The following is a 26,670-nucleotide window of genomic DNA, read 5'->3' as shown; positions in this document are numbered from 1 at the left end:
TGATACCTTATACCACTACTACGATGGAAACGCGGCGTAAAGAGTGGTTATGGGGGATTCCTTTGGGAGTAGCAAGAGCCCGTAGGCGTTCCGCACAGACGCAGCTGTCTCGGCAGCTGAGTGAATCCATGGATGGGGAGCGCACGGATAAGCAGCGCCGACTGCTCGGGGCCCACCCTGAGCACCCCCGCGAGGCTCGCTAGCACCGCTGCTGGCCCACGTGACCCCGCAAGACCACAGCAAGCCGTGGAGGAGCACATCGTAACCCACATCGGGGCAATCGCCCCAGGACCCAACAAACCAGAAGCTCAGGATTCCTGCCTGTTTGCCCCAACACTGGCTCCGACCCCGACGCAGCCCATCACCCTCCTCCTTACCATGGCCCTGCTCCCTGGCGCCGGATACAACCTCACCGCCGCCGGAAACTCTAAGGGCGCATGCTCGGACTACGCGCGTTGCATGCTGGGAGTTGTGGTGTAGCGTCCGTGGCCGACGCTAGCCCCGGGCATTGTGGGAGGCTGTGGGAGTCTCTTCCCGACGTGCTCTGCGGCGAAGAGGGCCGAACCCGGAAGTTCCGGGTCGAGGTCCGGGTGCCAACGAGTCGTCTCAGGTGTGGACGGAAACGGGGGCCATGGCAGCTCCGGGACCAGCGCTTTGCCTCTTCGACGTGGACGGGACCCTGACCGCCCCGCGGCAGGTAGGCGGCGCGCAGAGGGCTGGCGGCAGCCGGCACGGAGCACTTTCTGCTCCTAGACGGGACGAACGACCGTCCAGCTTGGGTGCCTGGGTGCAACTGAGGACCGCCTCCCGCCTCCAGGGGCTGCCCTTGGTCTGGGTGCCCCAGCGGCGGGAGACGGGCCTGAAGCAGCTCGTCAAGATCCCGGGGTGCTCGGAGAGGGAGGGCGGGGTCGGGAAACTTGGGTTAGAACAAGCAGCCCGTTCTCTGGCCGCGAGCCCTGAACCCCAGCCGAGGCCCCCTCAGCAGCTGTGTGACCTTCCCCGTCCCGTCGCGCGTGGCTGGACCTTGGAGCGAGATGCTGAAAGCGCAGGGTTCGGGCCGGCGCTGCGGCTGTTACTAGTTAAACATCCGTGTGCCTGCGGCGCCGGCATCCCATATGGGCGCCGGGTTGAGTCCCACCTGCTCCACTTCGGATCCGGCTCCCTGCTGATGGCCTGGGAAAGCTGCAGTGGACGGGCCCGGTCCTTGGGCCCCTGCACCCATGTGGGAGACCCGGAAGAAGCTCCTGGCTTCGGATCAGCGCAGCCGCGGCCCTTGCGGCCATTTAGGGAGTGAGCCCTTGGGTGGAAGACCCCCTCTCTCTATCTCGACCTCTCTCTGTCTGCAACTCTGCCCTCAAATAGATAAATCTTAAAGAAAGAAAGTGTAGATTTCCTAGTCCAGAGGACCTAGCGGAGCCTCAGCTTGGGCCAGTTAGCCCCAGCCGGAAGCGGGGACAGTGCTTGTTACGTGTCATCCGAATAGGACCAAATGCAAGGTGTCTGCTCGCAGTAGGCCTCCGTAAGCACGGGCCGTCTCCACCCGCCCTGTGCAGCCCCTGCCGGGGTCGGGGTCGGGGTCGGGGGGACGTCCTAGGTCGTCACAGGCAGCCTGGTGAGTCTCTGCACCCTTGGAAGCGTGCCCCCCGCGCTCAGATCTGCCTGCTGCGGGCGCGCGTACGTTTCAGCTACGATCAGCTTCGTGGCGAGGCTCTCCCTTGTACAGACTGGTCGCAGGAACACCAGCCATGGGAGGCAGCAGTCAGCACACACCTGTGGGTTGTTAAAAGCCCTTACTGGCGGCCGGCGCCGCGGCTCACTAGGCTAATCCTCCGCCTGGCGGCGCCGGCACACCAGGTTCTAGTCCCGGTCGGGGCGCCGCATTCTGTCCCGGTTGCCCCTCTTCCAGGCCAGCTCTCTGCTGTGGCCAGGGAGTGCAGTGGAGGATGGCCCAAGTGCTTGGGCCCTGCACCCCATGGGAGACCAGGAGAAGCACCTGGCTCCTGCCTTCGGATCAGCGCAGCACCGTAGCGGCCATTTTGGGGGTTGAACCAAGAGAAGGAAAACCTTTCTGTGTCTCTCACTGCCTAACTCTGCCTGTCAAAAAAAAAAAAAAAAAAAAAAAAAAAACCATGCTGGCCTAGAACTGCAGCCAGCAATTCATTTTTTAAGAAAAGCCGTATAGTAAATGTTGTAGTCTTTGCAGACCATATGGTCTGCAATAACTACTCAGCTTATTGCAAAAGCAGCTGTAGACCGTGCAAAAACATGGGGTGGCTGTGTTCCAGTACAGGCCTGCTTTATTAGAAAAGCCAACATCTGGGGCAGGTACGTAGCATATGGTTAAAGCAGCACTTGGAACTCCAGCCTCCCACCGTGGAGTGCCTGGGTTTGAGTCCTGGCCCCACTCCTGATTGCACCTCGGGTCCCTGCCACCCACATGGGAGATACAGGTTGAGTTCCCAGCTCCTAACTTCAGCCTGGCCCAGCCCTGGCTGTGCAGACCTTTGAAGTTCACTCTCTCTGTGTCTACTTCTTCTTCTCCCTCTCCCTCTCCCTGTATCTCTCAAATAAACAATTTTTTTTTTTTTTTTTTTTTTAAGAAAACAACTGCTCGGTTTGTCCCATGGACCATAGTGGCCTGGGGTTTACATTTCCATGTCTTTTTACGTGATATTAGGCCCTCTTCACTTTCTTCCCTTTTTCATCTTAAGTAAAACAATTATTACTACCATTTTAAACAAAGAAACAGAGACCCCATAAAGGTCTGACTGCCTCAGCTTCACGCAGTACTGGGGTCTCAGGGCATTGTCGTTTGTCAGTTCTCGCGAGGTCTTGCAGTGGAAGGTGTCCAGTTGTCCTGTGCCATTCAGGAAGGTGTTTCTCAATCTCAGAAACAATGGGGCTGTGCGCACACAAAGTATAAAATAGCAAAGAAACCTGGCAACTGAGAATGTATTCCTTTGAAATACATATTCTTTGCAACGAATGTAAATTTTTTTTTTTTTTTTTGACAGGCAGAGTGGACAGTGAGAGAGAGAGAGACAGAGAGAAAGGTCTTCCTTTACCATTGGTTCACCCTCCAATGGCCGCTGCGGCCGGCGCACCGCGCTGATCGGAAGGCAGGAGCCAGGTGCTTCTCCTGGTCTCCCATGGGGTGCAGGGCCCAAGCACTTGGGCCATCCTCCACTGCACTCCTGGGCCACAGCAGAGAGCTGGCCTGGAAGAGGGGCCACCGGGACAGAATCCGGTGCCTGACCGGGACTAGAACCCGGTGTGCCAGGGCCGCAGGTGGAGGATTAGCCTAGTGAGCCGCGGCACCGGCGTAAATAATTTTAACAATCAAAAAATAGAATCCATAATTTAAAAGAAAATTGTTTCTTAAGTAAAAAATAAATAAAAATGCTAGCAACAGATTTATTGATTATCCAGCCTTTCACTTCCTGATACATGTGCATTCTCATACCTTGAAGAGCACGTTGCTTTTTAGATTTACCTAGTTGAAAGGCAGTAGGGAGACAGGAGGTTATTGATAGATCTTCCATCTGCTGGTTCACTCTTCAAATGACTGCACTGGCTGGGCCTGGGGCAGACTGAAGCTGGGAGCCTGGAACTCCAAGCTGGGCTCCCATTGGACCACAGGGGACCAAGCGCCTGAGACATCTTGTGCCTTCCCAGACACATGGCCGCGTGCTGGATCGGCAGAGAGCAGCTGGGGGCTGAATGGTGCTCTGATGTGGGACGCCGCCATAGAGGTGGTGGCTTAACCTCCTGTGCCACAACGCTGGGCCCACACATTGCAATCCTGAGGCAAAAGAACGGGCTCTGTCTTCCTGCAGCTGCTGGCACAGGACATGACCTAAACAGTAGACTGATTAGCACGCACTCCAGAGATTCGCACGTGTCAGTGTTGTAGAAGCTTGTTGGTGCTCAGTCCTTTCCTTAACACGCTGTTTCATCTAAAGCTACTTGGAACTTCGAACCAAAGCCCGTAAGAAGAAAGGTGGCGCAAACCTAGGAGAATCGTTTTCCAACTTCCTATCATCAAAACTTTTTTTTTTTTTTTTTTTTTTTTTTGACAGGCAGAGTGGACAGTGAGAGAGACAGAGAGAAAGGTCTTCCTTTGCCGTTGGTTCACCCTCCAATGGCCGCCACGGCCGGCGTGCTGTGGCCGGCGCACCGCGCTGATCCGATGGCAGGAGCCAGGTGCTTCTCCTGGTCTCCCATGGGGTGCAGGGCCCAAGCACTTGGGCCATCCTCCACTGCACTCCCGGGCCACAGCAGAGAGCTGGCCTGGAAGAGGAGCAACCGGGACTAGAACCCGATGTGCCAGGGCCGCAGGTGGAGAATTAGCCTAGTGAGCTGCGGTGCCGGCCATTAAAAACTTTCAAAAGTGTCGCTGAAACAGCCTAGAAGAGCTGCCTTAGACATAGACGCCATCTCTCACTGCTCCTGTGTCTCTCCGCCTCGAGGGGAATTGCTCTTTAGAAAAGGGACAGTCCTGCGCAGCAGTCGCAGTACACGACTCCTGTGACAGCATATGAGAGTGCCAGTTCAGATTCCGCCTGCTCCCGTTTCAGGCCAGCTTCCTGCTAACACATCCCGCAAGGCAGCAGAAGATGGTTCAGGTACTTGGGCCCCTGCCACCCACATGGGAGTCCTGGATAGAGTCTGGACTCCTGGTGTCACCTGGACCAGACCTGAGTGTTGCAAGCATTTGGGGAGTGAATCCGATGAGGAACCAAGAGATGGACGATCTCTCCTGCAGGACAGCTTCCTAGGCTGCACTCATCACTGACCCTTACCGCCACCTATTTTAGGCCTTGGCTGCATCTCTAGAGAACAAAACCTCAGCATCATTATTACACTTAAGAAAAGTCTACCAATTCTCTAATGCTTCATACTGTAGCCCAAGGCTTGATCAACTTTTTTCTGTAAAAGGCCAGATAGAAAAACAGTTGAGGCTTCACCGGCCATGTGGTCTTCGCCACAACATCTTGACTGTTGTAGCAGATCAGACGAGACACTGTGTATGAGGGGGCTTCCGAAAGTTCATGGAAAGTGGAATTGACACATCCATTTATTTGAGGTTCAAACTTTTAAAATCTGTGCATATGAGGGTCTTCAACATGTTCGTGGAAAATGCATATTTTATAAAAAACTGCATAGGTTTCAAAAAGATCTTTTTAAAAAAATTATTTGAAAATCAGAGTTAGAGGCACAGAGAGATAATACATCTTCTGGTTCACTCCCCCAGATGGCTGCAACAGCTGGGGCTGGGTCAGGCTGAAGCCAGGAGCCAGGAGTTTCCCACAGGTCTCCCACATGGGTGCAGGGGCCCAACACTTGGGCCATCTTCTAGTACTTTCCTCCACCATTAGCAGGGAGTGAGATCAGAAGTGGAGCAGCTGGGACTTGAACTGGCACCCATGTGGGATGCCGGAGTTGCAGATGACAACTTTACCCACTATGCCACAGTGTCAGCCTGCTAAAAAAGATTTATATCAAAATTATCTTTTAATTCCATTGTTCAAGCTTTTTTGAAGTTTGGAAGTACCCTTGGGCTTGAACAAAGGAGACCATGTCCCCGTGATACTTTATAGAAATGGACACTCTGATTATGGCCATCAGCCCTAGGGGCAGGCCCTGGTGTTATAAATGCCCCACTGGTACATGGCAGAATTTCCTTAGTTGTCCCCAAAATATATATTTTTTAATATTTATTTATTTGAAAGGCAGAGTTAGAGAGGAATCTTCTGTCTGCTGGTTCACTCCCCAAATGGCCAGGGCTGGGCCACGCAGAAGTCAGGAGCCCAGAACTCCATCCAGGTCTCCCATATGGGTACAGAGGCCCAAGCACTTGGGCCATCTTCTGCTGCTTTCACAGGCCATTAGCAGGGAGCTAGATGGGAAGTAGACAGGCTAGCACTCAAACCAGTACCCGTATGGGAAGCTGGCATGCAGGCAATGGCTTATCCTACTATGCCACAATGCTGGCCCTCAAAACTACTTTCTATAATTGTTTACCAGAAGTAAATTTTTAATTTTCTACCTTAATTTCAAGTTTTGAATCTTTTTCTGTTTCTATTTTTTTGTTTTGAAATTTTTTTAAATTTTATTTATTATTTGAAAGAGTTAACACAGAGAGAGGAGAGGCAGAGAGAGAGAGGTCTTCCATCCGTTGGTTCACTCCCCAATTGGTCGCAACTGCTGGAGCTGCGCCGATCGGAAGCCAGGAGCTTCTAGGTCTCCCACGTGGGTGCAGGGGCCCAAGGACTTGGACCACCTTCCACTGCTTTCCCAAGCCACTAGCAGGGAGCTGGATTGGAAGTGGAGCAGCTGGGACTTGAACTAGTGCCAATATAGGATGCTGGCACTACAGATGGAGGGTTAACCTACGCCACAGCACTGGCCCCAGTAATCAATTAAGACTTTAACAATTCACAGGAGGCCAGCATTGTGGTACATTGGGTTAAGTTGCCACTTGATACACCAGCGCCCCTTACAGATTCAAGTCCCAGCTAGTCTGCTAATCCATCTCCTTGCTGATGTGGGAGACCTGGATGGAGCGCCTGGCTGAGCTCTGGCTGCTGTTGCCATTTGGGAAGTGAACAGCAGATGGAAGATTCTCTCTGTCTCTGTGTAGCTCTTTCAAATAAATAAGTCTTTTTAAAATAAAATTTCACTGTGATCTGTCTTAATATAGTGATAGCTTTTCTTCTCAGTTTATAATTTCCTTTAAATTATTATATAGTTTGTAATCTAACTAGCATACAATAATAACATTAAGACCACTGTTTATAGATAGGATCTTTTAAAAAATCCAGTGACCTTTTCTGCTTTTTGATTTTTGTTTTTGTGTAATTATAAAAAAAAAAAAAACACTTCCGAACTTCTTCATTATTAACATAATAGTTTGTTCTAAAATTAACCTAAACCCATAATTGGAATAGACTGTAGCATTTCAAAGGAATGAGCCAGTCTGCCTGGGCACGGAAAGCTCACCACAAGAGTGTTGACAGAGTCAGTCACTGTGCTGGGTTTAGGAATCCCGAGTCTCAAGAAGGCATGGAGATGGATGACCAACCAAGGCAGGGAAAGCTCCCTCTCGGAAGGGCAGCGTGGTGGGTCTGAAGTAAGCTCTCAGCCACCTGGGCAGTGGGCAGGGCCCGGAAAGCTCCTTGTCCGGAGGGGCTTGTGTGGGCAAGTCTTACCCGAGACAGGGCAGTCCGGACCTGCAGAAAACCCCTCTGGAAATTGTTGACTGCAGCCCCTCGGGCGGTTTAGAATGTCGCAGGTCGGGTGCTTGGAAAGTTAATGGTGGTGCAGCCGAATAGCAGGCAATAAAAGTCCCACCAAGCTTAGGGCTATCTATTTGTGCCTAATTTCACGTGGTTTGGCATTAACTATTTGCCCTCACTGGCCTAACGGATCCTGGCACATTGCACAGGACATAGAATATTTTCATATATATTTCATGACTTTTTTTTTTTAAGATTTATTTATTTATTTGAAAGTCAGAGTTACACAGAGAGAGGAGAGGCGGGGGAAGGGGAGAGGGACGGAGGGAGGGGCCGGTTGGTCTTCCATCCACTGGTTCACTCCCCTGTTGGCCACAACAGCCGGAGCTGTGCCAATCCAAAGCCAAGAGCCAGAAGCTTCTTCTGAGTCTCCCATGTGGGTGCAGGGGCCGAAGGTCTTGGGCCATCTTCTGCTTTCCCAGGCCACAGCAGAGAGCTAAATCAGAAGTGGAGCAGCCGGATCTCAAACCGGCGCCCATATGGGATGCCAGTGCTTCAAGCCAGGGCGTTAACCCGCTGCACCACAGCGCCAGCCCCTTATATATATTTCAGAAATAAGACCTATTTGCATGTACATATAGGCAGATATATAAATTCATAGAAAAGTAGCTGGAACAATATGTAATATATAACAGCTATTAGTAATATATTGCCTATGTGTTTAAATTTTGGTAAAAATAAGGAAAACTTGAGTTTATTCTGGTAAAAACATAATGCCCCAAGTTACAACCAAAATTTTTTAACTTAGCTACATATCTAGTAACTGAATCTTGATGTGTGAAAATAAGGTTTGCATTACTCTTGTAATCCTATATTTTGTGGCTCATAACTGTTGTATTTTCCTTCTTTGAATGCAGAAAATTACCAAAGAAATGGATGACTTTCTACAAAAGTTGAGACAGAAGATCAAAATCGGAGTGGTAGGCGGGTCAGACTTCGAGAAAGTGCAGGAGCAGCTGGGAACTGATGGTAAACGATGCATTTACAATTATATTTCAGTCCAAGATTGCCATCTTAGGAGGCTATTGGCTCCTATAGCCAAGGGTCACAGGCAGCTCTCTGCCCAAAATCCCTGTATACCAGACTTTCTGCATCCTTGTCTGGGGAAATAATTTCTTCGCATTTCTTTTTCCTTGGCTTTTAATCATATAAATGAATTTCTGGAGTTGCTGACTGAGTACTGGGGGCCGAGATACATGGATAGACTCACCTAGCAAGGTGTCCATGTCTGTGCACACGGTGATCCTTCTGTGTGCCGGTTTCCTGACTGTCCCTTCCCTCAGGCACGGCTGCAAGGTGCCTTGACTTCAGCTGCCTCTCTTGTTCCCCTAACGCAGTGTTTCCCAGAGCCCCTAACCACGGGAGTCACCAGGCTGCCCCTGACACTGACGAGAATCCCCAGAAAACTGCAGGAGAGTCTTGCAGGCCCCTTCAGCACCTGGGATGCTCAGTGTAAGCCCTACCAATGTAGCACTGTGTGATCACTGCAAACTCTGGTTCTGTGTGTCTGGAAGATCTGGACCTGCGTCAGGCATCTCTGAAGCCCGAGGCCTAAGCCCCCGGCCTCGGGGGTGCCTGGCTGCAAGAGTCAATGGGTGGACAGATGGCTGCAGTCATCAGTCTTTCAACTCCCATTGTCCCTAGCTGCCTCACATCGTGGCACCAGCTCCTCTAGGGCAAAGTCCTCAACCCTGGGGCTGTTGACATTTTGGGCCAGATAATTCTGTTTCTGGTGGCCACCCTGTGCATTGTAGGACATTTAGCAACATCCCTGTTCTGTACCCACTAGATGCCAGCAGAGTACACACACACACACACACACACACACAGTCGTGAACCCAAAAATGTCTCCAGACATTTACAGATGTTCTCTAGGGGTAAAGTCACCCGAGCTGGGAACTGTTCCGGATGTAGTATATTACAGTAATACTGGGTCATGATTACTGGAAAAGTAACCGCTGCAGTCCCTCTACAACTCTGTCCCACTGGAGCTTAATTTTCCTTTTAGACGACCTGTTTAGAAATGCTGAAGGCAGCACAATGGAGCACAGTAAGCCCCAGAAACCCGATCACCTGGACACAGTTGCCCTTTCTCTCCTGCTGGTATATGTAACCACATCCTCAGTGAGCTTTTGTGTCAGCATAGGGGAGTGCGTGTAGTAACAATGAAGAGTGTGGTGACAATAAAATCACACATTCCCCAGCTGAAGGCCCACATGTGTCAGAATCACCTGGGAAACTTACTAACACTTAGGTGTGGGGGCCCCACCACCACACAGTAACGCGGGGCAGGGGCAGGAAATAAACCACCCCAACCATCACCAAGTCTCCAGCCCAGTCATCTTCAAATCTGTAACCAAAGGGCCTTTATCATTTTTAAAAGGAGCTTTTTCCTTTTTCCCACTCTCCCAGTCTATTAAAACAAAATAGTCTTCTATAGTCCTTATTGGAGTAGTTTTTTGGATGCTAAACATTAATCAAGAAATAAACATAGGTGTTGATTCATTGCATTCTAAAAAATATTTTTTTTTTTTAGTGATTGAAAAATATGATTACGTGTTTCCAGAAAATGGCTTGGTAGCATACAAAGACGGGAAACTCTTGTCTAAACAGGTGGGTTCCTGAGTGTCTGAACTGTTCTCTGAAAGGTCTTTGATACCAAATTGGTAACCAAATTTTCATAATTTATATATATATATATATTTTTGGACAGGCAGAGTTAGACAGTGAGAGAGAAAGGTCTTCCTTCCATTGGTTCACCCCCCTAAATGGCCGCTACGGCCAGCGTGCTGCACCTATCTGAAGCCAGGAGCCAGGTGCTTCCTCCTGGTCTCCTATGCGGGTGCAGGGCCCAGGCACTTGGGCCATCCTCCACTGCCTTCCCGGGCCACAGCAGAGAGCTGGCCTGGAAGAGGAGCAACCGGGACAGAATCCGGCGCCCCAACTGGGACTAGAACCTGGGGTGCCGGCGCCGCAGGCAGAGGATCAGCCTAGTAAGCCGCCGTGCCGGCCCCATAATTGTTTCTTAAAGATACTTAATTCTAATATTTCTGTTACAGCAGCAACGAGGGTAGGCTGCCTCGCCGAGTGGATTTCTAAAAGGAACCGTGTGGCTTTTGTTAGCAGTGAGGGCAAGTGTACTTTCTGTCAGCATCTGTAGATATTTTAATTGAACAGAAGCAGCAGCAATAAACTCTTTGGGTCTTTCAGGAAGTGTTTGAAAGCTAATGAATACAAAAATCTCGAGTAATGAAGCATAAAAAGCTTTTGACTAGAGCTTTTCTGGTGTGCTGAATGTTTTCAACCGGAGAAAAATGGAAAAGCATTGAAAAGGCAGTGGGGCGCGGCACGGACGCCGCTGCGTCAGCGTGGTGACATCCTGCAGTGGTGGCTGCGGCCTGAGCCTGCTGTGGCCCTCTCCTGCTAACCCAAGTAACTCCAGTGTTTTCTTTCCCTAGAGTATTCAAGGCCACCTCGGGGAGGCGCTGATCCAGGATTTAATCAACTACTGCCTGAGCTACATCGCGAAAATTAAACTCCCAAAGAAGAGGTGGGTTTCCTTTTAGCAAAGAGGCTCCGCTCGTGCTCCTTTAAGTCTGAAGCCCAGCACTTAGTAACGATTAAGTGGAAAAGTCGCTTCTCAGCCTTTTGGTAAGATCAAGTGTAGGAATAGCTGGAAATGGTCTGAGAGCCGACAGTATATGAACTGGTGTGTCCACATGGTGGAAACGTGTACAGCCAGTGCAGCCCTGTCTCCAAGCTGTCGGGGAGAGGACGTGACTGAAGCAGCATGTAAATGCAGCGTGTGTCCCTTACTGCGGTGCTGAGTGCTGGCTTCCCGTTCCGGTGTCTGCTCGTGCGCTCCCTGCTAGGCAGCAGGTGGTAGCTCGGGTAGCTTGGTCCCTGCCGCCTGTGTGGGACCACTGTGGGCCCTCATTCCCGTGGGGCAGCCGTTGGCTGCACTGCCGCCTCTGCCCTTACCCCATCCCACACGCCTGCATTTGTTCCAGTCTTTCACAGTCCAGTTCTCCCCTTTCCTTTTTTTTTTTTTTCTTTTTAAGATTTATTTATTTATTTGAAAGTCAGAGTTACACAGAGAAGGAGAGGCAGAGAGAGAGAGAGGTCTTTCATCTGCTGGTTCACTCCCCAATTGGCCACAACTGCTGGAGCTGTGCCGACCCAGTGCTAGGAACCAAGAGCTTCTTCCAGGTCTCCCATGAGGATGCAGGGGCCCAAAAACTTGGGCCATTTTCTACTGCTCTCCCAGGCCATAGAAGAGAGCAGCCAGGACTCGAACCAACGCCCGTATGGAATGCCAGCACTGCAGGCAGTGGCTTTACTGCCTACGCCACAGTGCCGGCCCCTCTCCCATTTTCCCATTTTCTGACCTCTGTAGACATTTGGTTTGGGAACCTTCCTCCTGCTCTGGATGGCTACCATCATCAAATTCTATTTTGAAAATAATAGCGTACATTAAAAAAAAAAACAAACTAGGATACAGACCTGTATGCCAGCAGTGACTGTTTCTTGGTGGGGAGATCACAGCTGATTTCTTTGAAATATTTCTCTCTTCCCACTTTGCAACATTTATCCTGTACCACTTTCCAAATGGCAGTTGAATTTCAGGGCTGCCTCAGCCCAGCAGAACCCTAACAGCGGGGCCTCTGCTTGGCTCTCCAGCCAGAGCGCAGGAGCCTCCTTGTCCTCAGGAGGGAGTGTGCATGACGTGCCCTGGGCAGTGAGCATGTGGGGGTCTTTACCCTGTTCTGTCTATCTCTGCTAGACATTCTCCACAGTGAAGTTAAAATGTACATACATCCCGGCTCAGCTCTGCCTTGTCTTGGGGTTAAGCATTAAGTGAGAATAAAAAACGTTCAAAAGGGCAAGGCTCAGTCCTGTCCTCAGGGAGCTTACCACCCAGTGAGGGAGACACAGTGCGGAGCTGCCGTTCAGAATAGTACAGATGCCTGGTGAGTGCAGGAAGCGGCACGGAGACTGCGGTGAGCAGCATTTGTCCGCAGGTGGTGTCGGTGCTGCCCGTGTGTGCCGTGGGGGTTGGGCCGGTGCAGTCAGACTTCACGTCTTCAGGGAGGAAGGGCATGCCTGACAAGCTGCCTCATCCTTGTTTTTATTTATTTATTTATTTTTCTTTATTTTTAAAGATTTATTTATTTATTTATTTGAAAGATAGGTAGAGACAGAGATCTTCCGTCCGCTGGTTCACTCCCCTAATGACCACAATGACCAGGGCTAGGCCAGGCCGAAGCCAGGGTCCAGGAGCTTTTTTCGGGTTTCCCGCATATGGGTACAGAGGTCCGAAGACTTGGACCATCTTCCACTGCTTTCCCAGGTGCATTAGCAGAGATCTGGATTGGAAATGGAGCAGCCGAGAGTCGAACTGGCGCCCATATCAGATGCTAGTGCTGCAAGTCGGACCTTTAACACACTGCGCCACAACACTGACCCCTCTGAGTTTTTAAGAAGCTATTTTGAGGGGCCGGCACTCTGGCGTAGGGGGTAAAACCACTGCCTCCAGTGCTGGCATCACAAATGAGCACTGATCCAGCTCTCTGCTATGGCCTGGGAAAATAGTAAAAGGCCCAAGGCCTTGGACCCCTGCACACACTTGAGAGACCCGGGAGAAGCTCTTGGCTACTGGCTTTGGGTCGGCACAGCTCTGGCTGTTGCAGCCAGTTGGGGGGTGAACCAGCAGATGAAAGACCTCTCTCTCTCTCCCTCTCCCTCTCCCTCTCCCTCTCCCTCTCCCTCTCCCTCTCCCTCTCCCTCTCCCTCTCCCTCTCCTGCTCTATCTGTGTAACTCTGACTTTCAAATAAACAAATAAATCTTAAAAAAAAAAAAAAAAAAAGGCTGTTTTGAGAGACTGAGACATGGTGGGAAAAACAATGTTTCATCATCTCCATTTGAAATATCTAACACAGGGTCAAGCTGTTCTCTTTTTCTGTGACCAAACCAAACAGGAGCAGTCTGCCACTGGATAAGTGGCGTTTCTTTGGCTGTTACTGAGGCTTTAGGACGACCCTTTCCTCTGTGGCTTTGCTTGGTAAAATGCTATGTCCCAGAGCTCACTGGCAAAGTAAATGTCTAGGACGTGTGTGTTCCAACTCCTCAGGGAAACACTGAGTCTTCACTAACCCTAAAATTCTCTGCCTAACAGCAGTACTGTCCAACAGAAATGTAATGTGAAACAGGTAAAACTAATTTAATAACATATTTTATGTAACCCAGGGGTGCGGAACATTTGTCCTGCAAGCTGTATAAGGCCTTTTTTTTTTTTTTTTTTTTTTGGTCCCTGCCAAGATAACCACAGGTGGGACTCGAAATTCAGTGAATCTGTAGCAGGCTGGTTTTGTAGGGCCTGCAAATGATGAGTATCCAAGTGGCCCCTTGGCAGAAAAGAAGGTTCCCTACCTCTGCATGTATTGAAAATGATCTTTTAAACTGTCTCTAAGATATTATTTTATTTTATTTTTTTAAGAAGTATTTTATTTATTTGAGAGGTAGAGTTACAGACAGTGAGAGGGAGAGACAGAAAGGTCTTCCGTTCACTGGCTCACTCCCCAAATGGCCACAACGGCAAGAGCTGTGTCGATCCGGAGCCAGGAGCCGGGAGCTTCCTCCGGGTCTCCCACATGGCTGCAGGGGCCCAAGCACCTGGGCCATCCTCTACTGCTATCCCAGGCCACAGCAGAGAGCTGGATGGGAAGAGGATCAGCTGGGACTAGAACCGGCGCCCATATGGGATGCCAGCACCACAGGCGGAGGATTAACCTGTGCTACAGCACCAGCCCCAAGATATTATTTATTTATTTAAAAGAGTTAGAGGGAGATCTGCAGTCCACTGGTTCACTCCCCCAGTAACTGCAACAGCCGGGGCTGGGCCAGGCTGATGCCAGGAGCCCACAGTTCCACATGGGTCTCCCACATGGTGGCAGGGGCCCAAGTATTTGGGCCATCCTCTGCTGCTTTCCCAGACACATTAGCAAGGAGCTGGACCGGAAGTGGGGCAGCCAGGGCTGAAGCTCAAACCTGTGCTCATTTGGGATGCTGGTATAGTAGACAGTGGCTTATCTGGCTGTGCCATAATGCCAGCCCCGCTATAAAATGTTATTAATACTGGTCACATTGCTGCTTTTTACTTTCAAATCTAATCTCAGTTTAGATTGGCCACATTTCAAGGTTCAGTAGTCCCATGTGGTGTGTTGCACAACTCAGCTCTGAGAAACACTGATCATGCCGGCCTGTGCTTTTCAAAACTGCCCAGTTTTCAGACTGTCCATCTGGAAAGCTTCCCAAATCAATAGTGTATTTCAGGGAACCTTTCTCCCCTTTCCTCTCCAGGGGCACCTTCATTGAATTCCGAAATGGGATGCTGAACGTGTCCCCTATTGGAAGGAGCTGCAGCCAGGAGGAACGCATTGAATTCTATGAACTTGACAAAGTGAGTCTTTCTGAAACATCCTGGTGAATGGCTTGGTTTATAAAAATAAGATGTATAGCCTTGTGGCCAGTATTTAAAGTGTGCTTGCTAAACTTCAGTACAATAGACAATTGGTGTCTTTTTGTTTTTCTCAGAAAGAAAACATAAGACAAAAATTTGTAGCAGATCTGCGGAAAGAGTTTGCAGGAAAAGGCCTCACGTTTTCCATAGGTATCGTATATACAAATGTCCAAACGTTGGTACCCATTGGCCAGGAGCTTGTGGGCTGGTGAGCTGTTGAAACCAGACTGTGCCCTGTGTCAAGATGGGCACGAAGGTGAACCGAGCGTCCACCCTGTGGAGGAAAACCAGCCGCTGATTTTCTGCATAATCAGCCACAGCAGGACTTGCCCGGTCAGGAGATGGCTTCCGACTGTTGGGTTTGGTTCTGGCTCCTTCCCCAGCACGACGGTTCCTGCCTGCACTTCTCTCGGTATGAAGAGGAACGTGTTATGATGAAAGAAGAGTAAGAACGCGTCCTCACACCGCGGCGCGGAAGAGACACACTCACTTCACAAGGCAGAGATGAGTTAGGCTGAGTCTGTTTTGGAATTGTAGAATGTTTGAACAGCAAGGAAGCTTGGGAGGCAGTTGCTTTTGAACCAAGAAGTCAAGGGCCAGAAAGGAGAAGAAACTCGTTCAAGTTCACAAAGCTTCTGCCTGCCTTGCCAAACCACGTGTCGGCGTTGCTGGTGTCTGGAGTCTCGGGCTTGTCTGTTGGTAGACTGCCTGTGAAACACTGTAAGCACACTGCTTTCCCCTCTCACTGCCGATGAGACCTGGCTTACGGCCCTCTCGTGTTCCTAGCTGTAACACGTGGCTTGTAGGAAGACTGGATTTGCAAAGGAATTGTGTATAATAGATGACTGGGTGGATTTTAAGCATCCCTGAACTGTAAGATGGACCTCTTTCTGACAAGATTTGCAAAGGCTTTTGTTTTCCATGAAAGCTGCCTGTAGATCAGCTTCAATGTGATTTTCCTGTTTCCTGCAAGATGGACAGGATGCAGCCTGCGTCCAGCATTTCCCACTAGGGAGTGTGAAAGTGGGACGCGGAGCAGCTGAATGTAGCTGTTGTGGGGCTCCCGTAAGCATGCTCCCTGTGAACACATTGGCTTGACGGAGCACCTAAATGCTAAGACATTTCTTATTCAGGGTTGGCGTTCTGTGTCTCATTTTCAGACCCAGGTGAAATAATGTTGGAAAAAGGCGTAAAGCTAAAATTAATTTCTAGAACCTTTCCCTAAAGTAGTATAAGTAATGAACTTGGCTATGAAATATCGACCTTGGCATTCCAGTTGCTGACAAAGAGTACATTGTGACTGTGACATGTTCTCAGTGACTGCCATTAGCCTGTTTTTCACCTTTAGCTTTTATGTGTCTCCTCCCAACCCGACAGGGGGCCAGATCAGCTTTGATGTCTTTCCTGATGGATGGGATAAGAGGTATTGCCTGAGACATGTGGAAAATGACGGTTTTAAGACCATCTATTTCTTTGGAGACAAAACCATGCCAGTAAGTATGAAAAGTGTCTGCTGTTTCATTGTTGGATTTGGGCTCCAAGGCGGGGGACATTGACAAATGGGCTGTCTTTCCCCTCACCCACACTGTACCCCTGGCCCAGTTCCAGCTGAATGATGGCCTTGGTCCTAGGGAGGGTGTGATCGGGTCCCCCCGTCTCCAAGCTCAGATACCCCCTTCCACGTTAGTGGCAAGGATCTTACTTTCTGAAAGTACCTTCCAGTCTAGTTATCCTAGAATTGTATCTATGAAATGTGTCCTCTTCCTATTAATAAAGATTTTAAAAAGTGCCTTCCAGAACACCGGTACTGTGGTTGGACCCTCTCTGGCTTTCGAACTCTTGCTGGTTTTACTTTATTTTCCCGCTGCATTTTCCCCCTGGAGGCATTTGTGGTAAGCTGAGCCCTAGGAATCTTAAATGGTGGCAGGACCAGGAGTCTCAGGACCCTGGGTCAGTCCTGAGCCACAGACACACTCACACTCTGGCACTCTGTCTGTCTCCTCTCTCTCCCCCTCCGTCTCTGCTAGGAGCAGTCCCTGGTCGGGGAGGAGGACAAGGTCAGAAATCCCCAGTCTCAGTCTCGTGTTAAAGGGCAGGGCAGAAGGGGAAATACAGAAGAAATTTCCCCAGGGCCACCCTGAGGCTCCTCCTGGACAGCTGGACCCCAGCAGTCTGGGCTAGCATCGGTGCCATCGAGGGTGGGGTGGGGCTCTGCACCAGTTCACAGCCCCACAGGCCCCCCTTGGGCTCCACGTCCCCAGGGCGTCTTCTTCAGACCCCTCTGTCCTCTGTGCGATGCTTCTCCCTCACGTGCTGCCCAGGGCATTGGTTTTGTGGCCGCCTGGAGTCCTGTTTCAGGCTTTATGGGCAGCCTGCAGCAGGGGTCCATCACAAACACTGCATGTGCAGTTTCGCGTCCCCCTGTCCCCTTTGCTGCTCTGCTGAGATCTGCCCACGATGGACCTGCCTTCAGCCAGGTGCCCCACCAGTCTTCTGGCCTGAGGGGGCTCCAGGAGAGGATAAGCCCATGTCTTGCTTTAGGTGATAAAACAAATGATGTATACATTTAATGTATGCAGTTTGGTGAGTTTGGATATCTTTATACCTCTTTGTTTTTGAGGGGAGTTTTGGATTTTTTAAATTTTGCTTTGTTGTAAGAACAAGAACTTGACATGAGTTGTAGCTTCTTAGAATTGTACATGGACCACGTAAATCTCATTGACCATGGGCACTGTGTTGTCCAGCACACTGGAGCCTGCTCATCTTCTGTAACTGACACTGCATACCCACTGTGGTTCCCTTTCCCCATCTCCCCTGCCCCGGTAACCACCGTCTGCTCTCTGCTTCTGTGAGCTTGGCAGTTTTAGCTGTCTCATACGAGTGGAGTCAGGCAGTGTCTCTCTCCGTAACTGGCTCACCTCACAGAGTGTCCTGCAGGTTCCACCGTGTGGTTGCAAGCAGGGTTTCCTTCTTTTTCCCTTTTTTAAAGTCAGGCTCCGTAATAATCGACTGTGTGAATACACATTTTCTTTATCCACTTATCTGTCAGTACACCTGTGGGTTACTTCCATATGCAGGGCGTTGTGTGTAATGTGGCAGTGAATAGGAGCATGCGCGTTTCTCAGTGAGATCCTGATTTCCTTCCACTGACTCTGTACTCATGAATCCAAGACTTACGCATAAGACCTGCAAGTATTAAACTTCTGGAAGAAGACCTAGGCAACCAGCTTCTTGACACTGATCTTAGCCGTGGTTTCTCGGGTATGAACCAGAAGCACAGACTCAGGCCAAGTGGAGAAGGGGGACTACGTCAGACTCAGAAGCTAGGCACAGCACAGGCAGCAGCCCACAAGTGAAAAGGCAGTCCACGTGACGGGAGAAGGTGTTGTACGCCTTGTGTCTAAAGCAAATACTGTGACTGAAAGATGAGCCCTGGGCTTCAGTAAACAGTGAAGACATACAAGTGGCCAACAAGTATATGAAAAAAGGCTTAATTAACATCGCTGATGAGGAAAATTAAAATTACATTGAGATATCCCTCATACCTGCTAGGGTGAGTGCTATCAAAAAAAAAAAAAAAAAAGATAGTGCTGGCAGGGGTGTGGAGACCAGGGAGCCCTTCCACACTGTGGGGCTCTTACATGGGGAACCTGCATAACCACCGTATGACCCAGCAGTCCCACTTAAGGGTGGTTCCCAAATAATCGAAATCAGAACCTCCAGGAGAAATCAGTGCGTCCTCTCACCGTTGTCTCCCAGTGAGTGGGAGAATTCACTGAAGGAAGTGTAGTGTTCACCCTTTTTTTGTTTTTTTTTTTTAAGATTTTATTTAATTTACTTGAAAGGCAGAATTAGAGAGAAGGAGAGAGAGAGAGATCATCCATCTGCTGTTTCATTCCCTAAATGGCTGTAATAGCCGGGGCTGGGCTATACCAAAGCTAGGAGCCAGAAGCGGCTTCTGGGTCTCCCACGTGAGTGCAGGGGCCCAAGGAGTTGAGCCATCCTCTGCTGCTCTCTTGGGCGCAGTAGCAGGGATCTGGATCTGAAGTGGAGCAGCTGGGACGTGAACAAGCGCCCACGTGAGATCATCATCGAAAGCAGCAGCTTAGCCAGCTGCACCATGGTGCCGGCCACACTGTCCGACTTTAAGGAGAAAAAAAGGAATGAAGTTACACCCAGGATCTCAGGGGTGCCTAGAAGCTGCTTCAGTCCTTCCAGCTCAGAGCCATGTATGACAGACGGAGAAGCGAGCATCAGGACACACAACAGATTGTCCTGTACTGTTGACGGTCTTGCTGTGTGGAGTCTAGAAGCCTCAGCTGGAACTTTGCAGAATGGAATGCAGCTCTTGCATAATCAGAAAATGACTTTGCATTTGGAAATTAGAGGGTTTTCTGTTCTGTTTAACAATGTTTAAACATTTGGCCTAGTAGTTAAGATACAACTGGGACACCACATCCCACACTGGGTGCCTGGTTCAAGTTTTAGCTCGGCTTCTGATTTCAGCTCCCTGCTAATGCACACCCTGGGAAGGAGCAGATAATGAATGGCTCAAGTACTCGGGTCCTGCCACCCACGTGGGAGACCTGCATTGAATTCCTGGCTCCCAGCTGTTGTTGACATCTGGGGAGCAGACAAGTAGCAGTTGGAAGATCTTTGTCAGTCTCTCTCTCTCTCTCTGCCTTTCAAATAAATTCTAAAAAAAAAAAAAAAAAATGGTCTGAAGAAAGGGAAGTCACTGTGATGGCAGTGCATCAGCTGCCCGCCCCATCCCTGCCTTTTCCTTCGCTGTAGGTGATCCCGGCCGTGGGATCTCTGCATGGCATTTTATATTTAGTTTTTGTCCTAACACTTTATTTTCCCCATATTAGTGAATATCTTTGCAAATAGATTTTCAATGGCTGTGTAATATTCTCTCATTTAGGCACAGTTGCCCATTCCCCTGGCAAAGGCACCTTGGGCTGGTAAGGGGTTTGTGCTACTATGCCGAATGCTGTGGTGAGCACTCTAGGGTGGTTCTTTGTTCTCGTCTCTGATCCTTTGACCCTTGGTGTCCTGGAAAGGGGATTAACTGTCCAGCCATCTAAGCGTTTAACCAACATTATCAGTTCTCAAAACTTCACACACAGAGCAGCCCAAATACTGGTTGTCAACTATTATTATTGGATGGCAGATGTTTAGAAACCAGTTTTCTTTGTTTTGTATTGAAGCTGCTGTTTTTGCCAGCTCTAGAAAAACAGCACCTGAGCCAACAGCTGTCAGTAAAAGCCCTTCCTCTGGCCGGTCCGAGGCTGAGAAGCTGCCCATCAGCCTCTGATCCCCAGCAGCACAGCCTCCCACTGGCAGGATCTGGGGTGACATAAAAGCTGCCCTCTGTTGTGAGCAACCTGGAGCAGGGTGAAGGAAGAAGGTGTTGGCCCTTGCTTTTCGAAATACTTGGCAGTCCCAGAAACTCCGTCAGCCCCACTTCCCAACAGGCACAACGACCTAGGTTCCTTAGAACTTGGCTCTGTTCCTGTTGGAAGCCCAGGCCTGCCCCAGAGTGCCCTAGTGCACTGCGGGGAGGGGGGTGGGGGGGCACTGAAGGACACACCCAGGCCTGCATGGCTGCACAGGGGCTGTGCCAGCCGAGTCACCTGCACGCTCAGATCCCAGGCAGGAGAGCGGCTTTGTGATGCATTCGTCAGCCGCATCTGGGCCTAAGGCAGAATGAACATGAAAACATGCCAGCAGCGCATGAGCATGAGCAGCTCACGTATGTTGACTCACCACTTCCACTTCTGGTAATTTAGCCAGTGCTTGAGCATGTGTGAAATGACGCGTATGGCAGGGGCAGGGTCGGGAGCACCCTGCCACTCCGCAGGAGGAGACTGGCCGTGTCCGTGCTGGCTCGTCCACGAGGGAGATAGCTCAGCGCTACGGAAACAGCTGTGGACCCACCTCTGGGACTTGCGCCAAGTGCAGAACAGTACAAGCAAGGTGCTCTGTTTCTAAGTAGGAGGCATAATCTCCCTGTTAGCTTTGCTAATGCATAAAAGGAGTCTGCAAAGAAATAACAAAAACCTTGCCGCGGTCACCTGTAGGGTGGGGACCAGGATGGAGACGTCACTAAGACAGGGGTCTTTTTTTTTTTGAACCGTGAGAATGTGCTATTGAAAAATAAGTGTTGAGAGTTTTTAGTATTGATTTCATTTACTTGGACGTCAGAGACAGATCTTTCATCTGCTGATTCATTCCCCCAAATGCCTGCAACTGTCTGAGCTGGGCCAGGAGGAACCCAGGATCCTGGAGCAGTCTGGGTCTCCCATGTGGGTGACGGGGACCCATGCATTTTAGTCAACACCTGCTGCCTCCCGGGGCGCACATCTGCAGGAAGCTGGGGTTGGGAGTGGAGCTGGGCTTGAACCCAGGCATTCTGACGGGGTGCAAGGGTGCCAAGGTGCAGCTCAACTCCTGTGCCAAATGTTTATCCCCAAGTTTTATCTGCAAGGCCAAGAGAGAAATGTTTAAAATGTCAAACAGAAAAGGGAGGAAACAACTTCTCAGGCATGTCCTCCGTGTCAGACCCTGAGCAGGCCATTTAGCCTGTACGTTTCCTGCAGTCCTAGCAGGTAGGCAGCCCACAGGGCAGGCAGGGTCCTCCCTCCCACAGAGGAAGTGCTCCAGGAAGGTGGGGCCTCAGCCAGCCAGCCAGGGGAGTGCCACCAAAGCCCCGCCCCTTGTCGCCCTCCCACATCCCCCAGCCTAGAGCCTTCCTCTCCTGGTTGATTGTGCAACGTTTTACACTGCAGAGGTGCTGAAGAGGACGGTCTTCCTTTAAGGCCAGGTTGAAACAGGTGTGATGGGCAGGTGTCAGGAGGCAGTGGGAGACCCAGGTGACCCCGCTCGGCCCCTGGGAGCACAGTTCCTCCTCTAAAGGAGCCGTGTGAGTGAAGTGAGGTCCGAGGAGGAGAGTTGGTAACCCAGGGTTCAGGCTGCAGGAAGGCAGAGCCTCTGCTCACTGTATGAGGAAGTTATTAGAAGGCCCATCTGTTGATGAGATTGTCCCAGAGCGCGGCTGCCCTGGCCAGGGAGCACCTTCTCACGTGCTGGAAGTAGTGAGCTGTGTCCTGGCCCGGAGCTCCTGGTGAGGCTTCGGGCACGATTCTGGACTCACCATTCCTGGTAACACGGCATCCTCAGGACTCCCGAGGGCCAGCAAGCCACGGAACGGGCCGTCTGCACAGACCTGAGTAATGCTCATTTCTGGGGCTAAACCATTTGAGAATCAGGTCGTCCTGTGTTGCTGATGGCAGGCTTAAGTTCACGTGATGAGGCAAATCCTGTGCTCCCAGAGGGCCCTTGGGCGAATCGCCACTCTCCACAGTCTGCCTTCTGAACTGATTGAGGAGGTTGAACCAGATTGGCAGTTGTTGGCCCACTGGAAGGCGGCGTACTGTGCCTAGAAGCCGTGCACCAGGGGTGTTCCCCAGGTCCCTGCTGGCCCGCCTGCCTCCTGAACACGAGTGGATGGCCCCATCCGCCCTGAGAACCTCAGAACCATTCTCCCATAAACAGGCATCGTCTGCAGCTTTTGTTCAGGGAGGCATCGGCGTCAGCCCCAGGGCGGAGTCCGCATCTCCTGGAGGTGCTCCTGTGCCAAGGCCTGGGCAGGACAGAGAGGCTGCAGTCCGAGCTGCCACCAGATCTGAGGGTCACCCCAGGGCCACCAGCCTGATGGCTGGCCCGTGCTCCATCCCCATACTCGTTTTCCTCTGGATTCTAAGCCATAGTGCTCACCTGATCAAGGTACATTGGTCTTCTAATCGCTCTCAAAACATGGCCCTGGAGCATTTTCAGGCTCCTCTCTGACCCTGCAGCCAGAGAGGGCTGCTGCTCTGGACACTTGGCGGGCAGGCCCTTGGCTCACTGGCCCCTGGAGATGGAGATGCTCCCCAGGCTGAGCTGGAATGGGCGTCCACCTGTGCCACGGTGAGGGGCTGCCCACAGCTGCCTGCTCCTGTCCCGCCAAGTCCTGCGGCCTGGGTGCTCCTTCAGGCAGGACACGCCAGCCGCTGTGGGTGCTCTCGACTGCCCTCCCACAGCAGGGATAATCACTGCCACATGGCACCTCGACGGCAGCACGTGCAGACTTGGCCTGGGGATGCCTGTCAGCCCCGTCCTTCGGCCTCCCAGAGATTCCATATTTGGAAGCTGATTGCACTGAGCTGGGGCCTCTCCTTCGGATTGGCCAGGTCCCCTCCGAGCCTTCCAACTGGAATCTGCATATGCAGATCCAATGATTGCAGTTTCACTTCCTGCAGCCTTGCTAAACTCATGAGCAGTGTTGGGGTTCTGCTTCTCTTGACCTTGTACCTTCTTGGGCGAGTGAGCTTGGCTGCACCCCCGCACCCACACTCTGAGTCAGAAAGAGGGAAACGGGTCTGTTGGTGGGAGGGAGAGCAAGACCTGAGGTGGGTGGTGGTGGTGATGCTGATGCCCCTGGGAGCCTTGCAGGGCCTCTGAGGGCCAGCAGAGCTGGGAAGCCCACCCAGCCTGGGGAAGGGGACGTTTACGCCTTGCTGGCCCTGCCTCATCAAGTGTCAAGTGAAGCAGGCTCTCCCTGGGACCCCAGCTGCCTCCTTGCCACAATCAGGCAGCTGTCTGCGACATTCTCTCTGGGGAAGGGGAGGCTCGGCAGCTCTCAGGGGACCCAGGTAAACCCATTTTGCTTCAGAGCTTGCTCTCCCCGGGTAATGGCCTACAGCCTCCTAACAGCGCTCTCCGCCTCCCCCTGTACCTCCTCCTCTCCACCCTTTGCGGGGCGAATCCCATCAGGTCTCGGCTCGCAGCCTTCCAATGAAATCCCAAGTCTTCGAGGCCCCCGTGGCCTGACCCTGGCCTGCTTCCTTCCTGAATCATCTGTGGCCTGTCCCCTCCCTCCCTTCGGGTCACCCTGGGTCCCCTTGCCCTTGAATTCTGCCTGACAAAGTGCTTGAGCTGTCTGTCCAGAGCTGGGCTTCCGGGGCTTCCTTCTGGGTCTGTGTGCTCTGTGTCTCTAGGTTCCAGATCCACGAACAGTGCTGGTGCTGTTGCCTGAATGCGTGGGCTTCCTCCTCAGTGAGTGAGTGCCAAGGTGCTGAACGTGACAGAGCCACGCGTGGCACTTCTGGGGGTGCCAGACTGTCAGCGTCTCTGTGGTTTTTACTCCCCGGGCCATTCCTGAGAGGCATGCGACTTCCTCTTTTAGTCCTAAGAATTACTAGAACTGCTTTCACTTGTGTGTGTTTCGGAACAGACAGTGGCCAGGAAAAGTGTGAGGCCAGCGCTGGCCCCAGCAGGCTCCTGGGTCGATGCCTGTGGCCGCAGTCCACGGCCTCTGGCAGGACTCCATGCAGTGCCCCCTCCTCGAGTCTCGGACTCCGTCTCCCGCTGGAGAAGCTGTTGCTTGGGGTGGCTTGTTGCGGCCAGCGTGAGGGCCCTGGCAGTCTCCAGTGTCAGTCCTCTGAACTGGTGTCCGATTCCCCTGCACCAACAGTTTTTCTCCTGATTGGCGTCATGTTCTGTGCTTGGTCAGGAAAATCCATTTTGCCTTATTTTCATCACATCGCAGACTACTTGACTTTTTCTAGGTGTTGAGTTGCGTGTGCCTAGCTTTATGAGAGCAGGGGCTTCCCTGTGGCCCCGAGTACAGCGTAGCGGGAGGCCTACAGGCTGGCCGGGCACCACCCAGTGCGCGCTTGGCTTCTTCAGACACAGGCCCGTGCACAAACCCGCCTCGTCAAGGCCTCCGTGTGTCCTTGGCTGAGGCCTGGTGGTCCGTGCTCTAAGCCCCTGGAGGCACACTGGGCGAAGTAGCGCGTGAGTGCCCCAGAAGGCACAGGGTTGACCCAAGGGATTCGCTGTCCAGAGGCCTTCTTCCCAGCATCCTCGTAGCTTCTCACTGCAGACCTCCAGTGAGGTTCTGAGTTCTATCCACACTGTAGTCACACCCCTAGTCAGGGGCAGACAGTGTCCAGCCCAAGCCACACACATGCACCTACATGTGGCTCAGACCTGAGACTTGGGCCATTGAAGGTCGTCAGAATCCTGGCCATTCAACTCCGTTCCTGCACACAGTGGCCACACTGCGGCCATCACCCGTGCCTGTGTCGCTGTCAGCAGTGACGCAGCCCTGACGGTCACCACAGAAGGCTTCGTGGGCCACGCGCTCCCAGCTGCCTGCCCTGCCCTCGTGGCTTGTGGGGAAGGTTCGGGCACAGCTAAGACAAATTGACGGCTGTGAGAATTCTGTCAGGGGCTCTGCTTGCTTTTCTTTCTTGATAGAAAAATAAGCCTTAGACAGCCTCGCAAGAGCATCGTGACTCCTTTCAGAGGCGTAATTACGTGTTCCAAGCCAAATTGCAGTTCAAGAGGAGGTTATGAATCCCTCCTCACTAATGACTGCTCGTGTGCCTCTCCTAGGAACTCAGAGAAAGGTAACCGAAGAAACAGCCCCAGCCCGGTGGCGTCTCGGCTCCTCCCCCAGCAGCCGGGGAGGCGGAGCCTGCATCTGTGCTTTTTGTCTCTGCAGGGAGGCAACGACCACGAGATCTTCACAGACCCGAGAACCGTGGGCTACACCGTGACGGCGCCCGAGGACACCCGCAGGGTCTGCGAGGAGCTCTTCTAACACGGGGCAGGGCATCCTGGCCAACAGCCCCGCAGTCCCCCTCTCCGTGACCAGGCCCGCCTCCAGCTGTCAGTCGTGCTCGCTCGGCAGGGGACCTGGCGCCACCTCCACGGCCCAGGAACGCCTGTCGAGGATGGACCAGAGAACTAGCCCGCAGCAGGCTGCACCTCACCCCAGCCCGAGACCCGCCTAAAGTGCAGAGTCCCACTACACCATCATTTAGAACCTGCCGTGGTTCTAGAATGATGCAGGAAGACCCTCCCTCCTGAGTCTCAGGAAACCCAATAGGACCCTGTGTAGACCCCAGAAAGGGGGATTTGGTGATGAGGAAGAAAGGGTGACCACAGTCTTAACACTTCCTGCAACGGAGTTCCCTCCCGAGGGAGCGTGGGGGCGGGCGAATGAGCGAAATGACTGGATGCACCTTTTCTGTTCCCAACCACTTCCTGTGTGTGAGACCCAGACCTCAGCGCAGCCTGGCTGAGCGATGGTGGGCCAGCTCTGTTCACTGCACCGCGGCTGTTTTCTGTAGCCATCAAGACGGGAGGTCGTGGGAACTGAGAGCCCGGGAGGGTTGGTGCTGGCCATACTGCCCTTTGCCTGGAGGCAGGCCCTGAGCCAAGTGCAAAGGAACTCGCTTCCAGACATCAGCCTTCGGCCAGACACCCTTTCCCCCGGACCAGCGAGGCCTCCCAGCGCCAGGACTCAGTGCTACTTTCTCAGGGATCCGTGCAGCCCGGATGGTTACAGGAACAGGAGCCGCACTCCTCAGCTGGCCCTCCCAGGCCCTCACCCAGACTGAGGGGTGGGGAAGCCGCAGCCGGGCCTGTGTCCCCCATGCCCTCTCCAAGTTCTCTGTGAAACAAAGGCCCACAGGCCTTGACCAGAGCGCAGTGGGAGAGTGCTTTCTGCGAACGGTTCTAGAAACACGGACGCTCTGGGCGCAGTGGTTCACCACTCCAGCTCCTGGGTCAGGACCAGGCGCCATCAGCACAGGTAAGCTTGGCCTGAGATGGGGGTGGTGACAGCAGGAGGCTGCTGTGGTCCCTGCCCCTTCCCCACCCACAGGTTGGTGTCTCTGGGTGAGTCCCAGGGCGTTGCCATCCAGTGGCCTCAAACCGCGGTGAATTTTCAGGTGATACTGTAATGGCCTTTCAGAATGAAAATCAGCACATTAAAGTACGTTCCTTGTTGATTCTCA

The 26,670-nt window shown here is 52.0% G+C and overlaps 2 protein-coding genes across 2 annotated transcripts in view; one reads left to right on the top strand and one right to left on the bottom strand.

The window, feature by feature from the left end:
* TMEM186 (transmembrane protein 186) overlaps positions 1–502 on the bottom strand; it is a 2,202-nt gene extending 1,700 nt beyond the window's left edge. Inside the window, exon 1 of the mRNA XM_008257692.4 lies at positions 378–502. Within this exon, the coding sequence (XP_008255914.1) occupies positions 378–380 (3 nt within the window). The 5' untranslated portion in view covers positions 381–502. The remainder of the gene's footprint in view (positions 1–377) is intronic.
* PMM2 (phosphomannomutase 2) lies at positions 461–26,670 on the top strand. Its single transcript, XM_002711745.5, has 8 exons — positions 461–697; positions 8,156–8,267; positions 9,835–9,911; positions 10,757–10,848; positions 14,659–14,758; positions 14,893–14,968; positions 16,196–16,311; positions 25,371–26,670. Exons 1-8 carry the CDS (start codon positions 632–634, stop codon positions 25,467–25,469), a joined length of 738 nt encoding a protein of 245 aa, XP_002711791.1. The 5' UTR covers positions 461–631; the 3' UTR covers positions 25,470–26,670.

The sequence above is a fragment of the Oryctolagus cuniculus genome, chromosome 19 (assembly GCF_964237555.1).
Source record: "Oryctolagus cuniculus chromosome 19, mOryCun1.1, whole genome shotgun sequence".
Classification (NCBI taxonomy): domain Eukaryota; kingdom Metazoa; phylum Chordata; class Mammalia; order Lagomorpha; family Leporidae; genus Oryctolagus; species Oryctolagus cuniculus.
This window is presented reverse-complemented; position numbering and strand designations above follow the sequence as displayed.